We start from the raw sequence: 8815 nt of genomic DNA on the forward strand, positions 1-8815 counted from the left end.
CCCTTAGTGCCAATTGGGCATTGTTTAAATGCCTGAACATTGTTTCAGACCATGTCCATCCCTTTATGGCCACCATGTACCCATCCTCTGATGGATACTTCCAGCAGGATAATGCACCATGTCACAAACCTCAAATCATTTCATATTGGTTTCTTGAACATGACATTGAGTTCACTGTACTAAAATGGCCCCCACAGTCACCAGATCTCAACCCAATAGAGCATCTTTGGGATGTGGTGAAACGCGAGCTTCGTGCCCTGGATGTGCATCCCACAAATCTCCATCAACTGCAAGGTGCTATCCTATCAATATGGGCCAACATTTCTAAAGAATGCTTTCAGAACTTTGTTGAATCAATGCCACGTAGAATTAAGGCAGTTCTGAAGGCAAAAGGGGGTCAAACACAGTATTAGTATGGTGTTCCTAATAATCCTTTAGGTGAGTGTATGGACCTAACATATTTTAAAAAATGCATGTGGAAACGGTTTTGTGTGGCAGGGCACCTTTTTAAGAGTACTGTGGTTGATTAAACAGGTCGCAGTACCACGTGTATACACGGTACTGCACTTGCTGCATTTCAGATCTTTATTTGTGACAGGACAGCTTAGACATGAAAGGGGAGAGAGATGGGGAATGACCTGCAGCAATAGGCTACTGCGCTGAGGACTGCGCCACTGTAAATTGGCATGCGCTCTACCAGGTGAGCTACCCAGGCGCCCTACGCACCTCAAATTTTAGTCGTACATGCGCCAGTGCGTGTAACGGTTAAGAACTGCCAAATTTCACGCATTCACCATGAGACTCATGCAGTTACCACTTTATACGCCTTAATGGCAAAATATCTGAAAATCAAAGTCTTGCTGAATATGTGATCACCATAGAAGTCCTAATATGATAAACAGTTTTTCATAATAGTTTGAAATTGCTGCTCTAACTGTCTGTGCCTATGGGCAACCTCTCGCTGCCCCAGTAGAGCATGCACTCCATGTAGGCTGAGTCCTTGGCGGTGGCCCCGGTTCGATTCCGATCTGCGGCCCTTTGGCTGCATGTCGCCCCGCTTCTCTCTCCCCCACCCCCCTGTCTTTAAGCTGTCCTGTCAATTGGAAATGTCCTTGACCATTAGGGATCATTATCATTTTGACTATTACTATTAGAATCAATTGGTTCAAATTTGGAGGTATTTATATTTTACATAATTCTTAATATTTCCAGAGCATCAACAGTAAAATCTGCTAAAGCAAAGTCACTATATGAACTCAATGATATCCCACTGGAGTCAAATCTAAAATGTCAGTTAGGGCTGTGCAATTAATTGAATTTTGATTTAGGCCCCCAACAATCACCAAAATAGTATAAACGAGAAAAACATTATTTTGCCATGTTCTGTGTTGCAAGAACACTTTTATTTTGTCTTGTGTTCTGAATGACGCACTTCCACCCCTCCCGAAGCCCTAAACTGTGGCGAGTGGATTGTGCCAATTCAAAGGATACCCTGGAGAAGGAACAGGAGAAGGCTACCCTCCCTGTTACCACCAAACTGTGTGGATTTTTAAAATTGATTTAATAGGGATTGCAGACAAGAGACCAGCGGCGACTAGGCGGCGAGTGCATGTTAGAAACATTTTCCGACGGCGTACAATACAAATGCCATACAAATTTATGCCTACTAAAGACGTCTAAACTAAGCACGTCATCTTACAAACGTGTGAAACACACGGCTTCATTATCAAAAGACGTTTGAACTATGTACATCGTCATCAGTGTGACTTTTCCCCTAATATTGATAACTAGAGTACAGTATATTGTCATTGTTTAGCTTCACGTTCATTAGCTGTGTAACGTGTGATATCTGTAAAAGCTGAACCAACTCACAGTAGTAGAACAGATTGTAATCTGATCCAAAGACTCGTTAGTAATCATTGTAAATAATCCTGATTTCAATATTGACCAAAAATAATTGTGATTCATTATTTTTTCTGTAATCAAGCAGCCCTAATGTCAATCAAATAAAAAATATTTTGGACATCAAAACACTAAGTTTTGGATAAATGATGAAGAGAGACACAAGTCTGTCCTCTGTCCTCCCTGTGCTTTGGTTAAATTCAACCCTACTGTATATAGATAGTTTCTGTCATTAGGTAGTTCTGATGACACTAATGTTGGTTAAGATGTGATGAAAGTGTTGGAGTTGCTAACCAAACTAAACATTATGTGTGTCTTTGACTTGTATGTGGTGTGCTGCACAGGTGGCTGCATGCTTATGAGAACGCAGTGTCCTTCCACTTCAGTAACTACTTTGTGGGTCACCTGAGTGAAGGCACAAGCATGCTGGCTGGAGCCGGCTTCACGGAGGAAAAAGACAACATCAGATGGTAAGTTTAGCTGGGGCTCACTGAGGGCTGTACTACAACGCCAGATGAATGGGCTTAGCAAGGTATGTGGAGCCTAAAGCCAGTGTTTTCTGTGTTAGGTGGCTCTCTTTTTAACCTGGCTAGATCGCCATGCTAACTTATGCCGCACGTCTAATCTGCCCCGGAGACTATTGTTCATAGTATCGAGTTTAAATCACCTGCAAAAAGTGTCTTTCACAAATCCACCTCTGTGGAAATAGTGTCATTATTCTTGCAAAATCCCATGGAGCCAGGTGGCAGAAGTGTAAGAGGTTCTGTTTGGGGGGAGAGAGTATTTAGAGACATGGTTGAAGGGTGTTTTGTCCGTTTTTATATTGTTTTATAAATATACATTATAAATTATTCTGATAGATGAATATTACAAAATAAATGTAAAAAATAAATATTTTTTGGCCATTATAGATGCCGATACCGATAGTTCAGGCAGAAATGTTGCCGGAAAAAAACACTGGCATTGAGATGCAGTGGGTGGTAAAATAAATATATGAACTGAGGAAATTACACAATTAGTCATTTTTTGCCAGCATTCCTTTCTGCTTTAATACCCTTTTAATATTCTTTATAACAATCCATTGTAATGACATGTAGTAGCGGACATGCAATGGGCCCTTTTGGTGTGGTAGAAGAGTCGAGCAACACCAAGCGCCCCCTTTTATGGGAACACACACAGCCTTAAGAAAAGAAAGCACTAAGTAATCTCTCAATGAGGTTTTAGGTTTTGTTAAGCCGCCTAATGCAAAGGCAGCCTGGCTCTGTCAAACTTGCTTCGTAGTACACCCCTTTGCTGTGTTTTTGTTGTTGTTGTTGAGATCATGTGATGTTACGTGTGTAATGGTAATCATGCATAATATGGAGAGGGTGAAAAGGGTTCATTTGACTCTGTAACAGACGTTATAATGCTTGCCTAGCTGCTAGCACGGCACTCCCTCTTACTCTACTTCTGACTGTCTAGTAGTCCATACCTAGGTACTGTCAGGGCAAGCCCGCATACTCTGCTTCTGACTGGCTAGTAGTCCTTACCTAGTCACTGTCAGGACACACCCTCATACTCTACTTCTGACTGGCTAATAGTCCTTACCTAGTCACTGTCAGGACACACCCTCATAATCTGCTTCTGACTCGCTAGTAGTCCATACCTAGGTACTGTCAGGGCTCGCCCTTATACTCTGCTTCTAACTGGCTAGTAGTCCTTACCTAGGGACTGTCAGGGCTCACCCTCATACTCTGCTTCTGACTGGCTAGTAGTCTATACCTAGCTACTGCGCATGTGCAACTCCTGACAAAGATGGAACAGAAGTGTGATGTCTCACTCTGTAGCTAAAACAGAGAGCTCAACACACAGGGGGAAAAGAGGAGCTGCAGCAATGTGCAGTACAACAAATATATGGTGTTTCTTGAAAATTAAACAATGAAAACCTATTCTGATAAAAACCTAAATACAATTATGAACCTGAAAATGAGCATAATATGAGCACTTTACATATTGCATTGTATTTATTTCTACTCTCTATATTCTGCAGGGATATGAGTGTGGTGAAGCCTCTCAGTGTGGAAATGCCTCGCTCCATGGTGCTGGTGGTGACGTCCTGGAACATCCCCATGTCCCGATGGCTGAAAACCTGTAAGTCCAACTCAGTCTATTCAACATTCCAGAGCTGGATCATTTGTCACATTAAAACAAATTAAAAAAATACATATAGTTATATGTCGTGTTTACTGTCTTCTGTTCTATCATGTTCATCAGATGCCTTTAAAAACGCCATGAAACTGGGGACTTTTCCAGCCATCCTGGTGACATACACAGCCAGCGCCCTACTGCATGTTAGTGAGATAATGCTTCTCTCCAGAGCCCTTCACAGGGTTGGGTCCATTTGAGGATACAGTATGTAAGAGACAATTCTTCTGTCGTTGGAAGCCCGTCTACTTCCACTTTAGTATGGGAACACATGGTGACCTACAATCTCTTGTCATCCATCTGTGGCCAAGCCATGTAGCGTCAACTGTTCCCTGATAGAAAAGCTGTGAATATTAAGGTTTAACAAACAGGTAGCCCATCCATAGTTCTACAGGACAAAACATGCTGGATAATAGGCCATCACTAGTTAAACTGAATGGGCTGTTTGTTTTCTTCAGGGTCTGAGCTTTCACCTGGGAGCTGTTCTGCTGTCTTTGGGCTTCATCACATATGTTGAACATGGTATGAAACACTATCCGTGTGTGTGGTGTGGGTGTGTGTGTGGTGTGTGGGTGTGTGTGTGTGTGTGGTGTGTGTGTGTGTGTGTGTGTGTGGTGTTGTGTGTGTGTGTGGTGTGTGTGTGTGTGTGTGGTGTGTGTGTGTGTGTGTGTGTGTGTGTGTGTGTGTGTGTGTGTGTGTGTGGGTGTGTGTGTGTGTGTGTGTGGTGTGTGTGTGTGTGTGTGGTGTGTGTGTGTGTGTGGTGTGTGTGTGTGTGTGTGGTGTGTGTGTGGGGTGTGTGTGTGCTGACAACAGATTCATGTCTAAGAAGCTTGGTTTTCTCTGTAACTCACTTTACATCCTCTTTGCGTCTCTTCTCACTCACACTGCCGCTATGCTAACTAACAGCGCTCACTCTCCTTCTTCACCACTCAGCGCCTGCCTTTGTGTCTCTCACTATTGCCTGCTTTGAAGGTGCTCTAAGCGATGTCTCTCTTTGTTTTTGGGCTACAACATTTGTTGTCCCATAGAGCATCTCCTCACTAACAAAGCATACACAAACAGCGTTCCAGCCAGTAACCGACAAGAAGGATTTAGGGGTGGGGTGTTAGTGCGTGGAAGCACAGAAGGGAGGGGGAGGGGACAGGATGAGGAGGAGGGAGGGGCAAGCTAGTCTTGGTTTGTTTGAAAATACTTCAAACGTCAACAAGAAGTTATGTCACCCAATATCGCTTAGAGCACCTTTTCAAGTTCTGTGGTGAATCTGCCCTGTGAATAACGCCTCCCCATGGATGTATTAGGCGCTGCCGTGGAAACAACGTCCATGAAGATGACCAGTGGGCAGTCAGTGTGTGTGGCATACGGTCATGTGACTATCAGACATGTTGGGGGGGTCCAGAGCATGCAGACAACAGATATACAAAGTATATTTTGTAACTTAATCACTAGTTGTTACATCTATCTTAAATGTCATTGTTTATAAGGGTATTCAAAATGGATTAGTAAGAATGTATATATGTGTTATTTATTGTTATTGATTTCATTTGGTGAGCAGAGCAAATTTTTTATTTTTTTTTTTTTTTATTTCCTTCTTGCCCTCAGTTCTGAGAAAGAAGCTTGGCTGTGTGTTCAGTGCATGTGTCCTGTCCAGGCCCTGCACCTCTGACTGCAGCCACCAGCACAAGAAGGTACGGCGTCAGCTCTCCGCAGCTGTGTGAGCAATGCCATCAGTCCAGACAAACAACGTTTGCAGTTATGGAAACGCATAAGGCACTGGCAGTCAGCAAAGATTTTTAGTTATGTAACTCCTTAAGGTTTAAAAAGCTTCACACACTGAAGACGTTCTTGCGGCTCTTTGAGTTAATTCTTTTTCCTTTGGTCCTGTAGGAGTATTGGGTGATGTTGCTGAACCTGGTTTTCAGCCTCCTGGCCATCTTCCACCTCACCTACCTGGGCTCCATGTTTGATCCTGGACTGGATGAACAGGAAGTAGAAGAGGTAAGAGCAACTTGAGGGCCAAGTCCAAGAAAAATGGAATATATTCATATGCCATGTGAATGTCAAGAAGACATAGCGCAAGACACGGTAGCTCCATTTGTACGACAAAGCAGTCAAAGCACTGAGTGTGGAACGCTGGAAACCACTTGCCCTCAACTGCCGCCATCTTTACTATGGAGGGGCAGCTACATATGTCATTTCTGCTGCTGGACCCTCCTGTACTTCACATTTGTCTTCCTCTTTTCATCTGACCATTTTTTAAGGCCGATACAAATGGTTGGTGTTTTAAAAATCAGATATTCTGATATGTTGGCTGATATATGTTTTAAAAAAAACAAAGAAATCCAGAAACGTGTAACAAAACATAAACAATGTCCTAACAATAGTTATTTGTAGTTATTTATGAGTTCTCACTAAAATAATTAGACAATAATTTGTTTTATTGTCACAACAGAACAGAGGAACATCAAAATATATTCTGATAAAGTTCTGATAAATAAAAAGAATAAAATAGAAATACAAACTTAAGATATGAAACCTTTTAACAAAAACACATAAAAAAATAAAATAAAAAAAATCAGTGTTGCCAACAGGGACGTTGTACTTTGGGGGACAAACTATGCAATTCCAAAGCTCATAACATGGTTTACCACTCGTTTTTATTTTATTTTTTAAATATTCATTTATCAGAATTATTTATTTGTCATTATAAATCATCATTTTTTTTATTATTGCCCGTTATAAATGCTGATACCGATTGTTCGGGAAATGCCTAACATTGGTCGTTAATATCGACCCGCCAATATCTTGGTCTGGCTCTTATATGAAGTACATACTATATAGTTTAAAACCAAGCAATTCCAGTGCAGAATAGGAGAGAAGGCCTGCTGCACACATCCCTGTGTAGCGGGAGCGTGGCGTTTTCTTTGTCTTTACACAGCAGAAATGTGTCTGACGCGGCTCTGCTGTTGCTGGTAGCCTTGTCTGTACACATGTATGTTTCCCATTGATAAAATGAAACAATAGAAGTAGTGTACTTCATGTTGAACATAAATATATACTGATTTGATTATAGCGTTGGCAGTATTGACGGCAAAATAGGCTTTATCGTTCTGTATTGACGGGTGCAATATTTGAAAATGTATAATTATTTATTATTCTTTTGAATTACATTTATATCTGTATTTATGTGAAAACCTAGAGACTTTCAAACATCAAAATGTCATTTGTTAAATGTGTTTGTGTCAACAAGGCATATAAACATCTTTTCGTATTCTATTTCGCCCGGAAAACGCCTCCAACGCGCTTGTGTGTCGCGCCAAAAAAATAGGCATCTATCCTATTTCTAGCACGCACACGTTTTTGTGAGACATGCGCGTCATGCAGGCAGTGTGCAAATTCAAACCTGTTACCATGGGAGCCAAAATAAAAACAATGCCAGACAGCTGACACACTCGCACCACGCAGACAGTGTGCCGGCTTATTCAGCGTCCTCCCCTATACAAAAGAGGAAAAGAATAAACAACTAAAACATGATAATTTCTCTACTAAACGTAAAACACAAAGTTAAACATATGCAAAATGTATAGAAATATCAAATAATACCCCGATAAAGCAAGAAGAAAGACAAGTCTTTGAGTGAGACAATGAATGCTAAGGGGTCAGAAGACGTCAGTGTTTTGATCGACCTATTGAGCCAAATCCGCAGCAGTCGCATGTTTGATCCATGTTTGCTTTGTTGTGGCTCCTGTTTCCAGGGTTACGCAGCCATCCACACCATCCAGAGGTGGTCGGAGCTGAACTGGGCCAGCCACTGGGTGGTGTTGGCCTGCTGGCTCTTCTACCGCTTGATTCAGTGACGTCACGGGGGGCCGCTGGACAAGCTGGCAGACGCCACGGACTTCCTAACACCATGTCAGGATGTAATCGGATGGGCCCGAGGACCAGGATGTGCCCCAGTTTCTCTCACTATGACTCTAGAGTCACTACTTACTCTGAAGATTCACTCTCTCTCTTTCTCCCTCGCTCTACCACACACTCCCCCCACACACACAGGCCGGCTCGACCCACATTAAAAGCTCTGCTTGGATCCTCCGCAGAAGCATGATTCACGCTTAACTGCCTAGGGTCAGAATGTCCCTGTAGGATTGGTTTCGTTGTAATGTTGGTGTTGGACAATGTCTAAAAACATTTCAGCAGTTTAGCATGCCTCAACACATTTTTAAGGGGTGCATAACTGTAATTGTTCATATGTTCTTCCCTTTAAAAGTCTCCTTTTTTTACTGCTACTGTTTTGTTCCTTGGATTTTTTTTGTCTTAATTTTTCTGTAAATGTTAACATGCTGCTAGCATGCTGCTAGTTTGTGAATATCTGCAAACAGCATAGTAACAGACTTACACAGCCAGGATGGGACGCTCAACTCCCTTTGTTCTATCTCTTTCTGTTTTTTTATTATAATCACCTACCTCAATTTAAAAAAAAAAAAAAACTTAATAAAGTGAATAATCATTAGATCTATATAATATATTTTCATAGGGTCAAGTACATAGCATTGACCAGTGCTACATGCCACTACATTTATTTACAGCAACTTTACTCTCACTCCACGATGTGAGTCGAGTGCAGCTTTGAGTTGTGCATGCGTAACTTTGCAACAAGTAGCCTACAAGATGCTAACGAGAGACTTCTGTAATGTTACTACAGTACAAATGGACCTACTTAACCAAGTTGGTT

At 41.8% G+C, this 8815-nt stretch overlaps 1 protein-coding gene and 1 long non-coding RNA gene across 2 annotated transcripts in view; one reads left to right on the forward strand and one right to left on the reverse strand.

Moving 5' to 3' along the window:
- The window catches only part of LOC116693090 (uncharacterized), a 124584-nt gene that overhangs the window by 53652 nt on the left and 62117 nt on the right, over positions 1 to 8815 (reverse strand). The gene's annotated exons all lie outside the window — the stretch shown is intronic.
- Positions 1 to 8815, forward strand: part of LOC116693086 (protein-serine O-palmitoleoyltransferase porcupine) — a 15846-nt gene extending 7031 nt beyond the window's left edge. The window contains exons 7-13 of the mRNA XM_032521787.1: positions 2247 to 2372; positions 3932 to 4032; positions 4156 to 4232; positions 4545 to 4608; positions 5686 to 5771; positions 5971 to 6081; positions 7839 to 8815. Of these exons, the coding sequence (XP_032377678.1) occupies positions 2247 to 2372; positions 3932 to 4032; positions 4156 to 4232; positions 4545 to 4608; positions 5686 to 5771; positions 5971 to 6081; positions 7839 to 7940 (667 nt within the window). The 3' untranslated portion in view covers positions 7941 to 8815. The remainder of the gene's footprint in view (positions 1 to 2246; positions 2373 to 3931; positions 4033 to 4155; positions 4233 to 4544; positions 4609 to 5685; positions 5772 to 5970; positions 6082 to 7838) is intronic.

The sequence above is a fragment of the Etheostoma spectabile genome, chromosome 7 (assembly GCF_008692095.1).
Source record: "Etheostoma spectabile isolate EspeVRDwgs_2016 chromosome 7, UIUC_Espe_1.0, whole genome shotgun sequence".
NCBI classification, from domain to species: domain Eukaryota; kingdom Metazoa; phylum Chordata; class Actinopteri; order Perciformes; family Percidae; genus Etheostoma; species Etheostoma spectabile.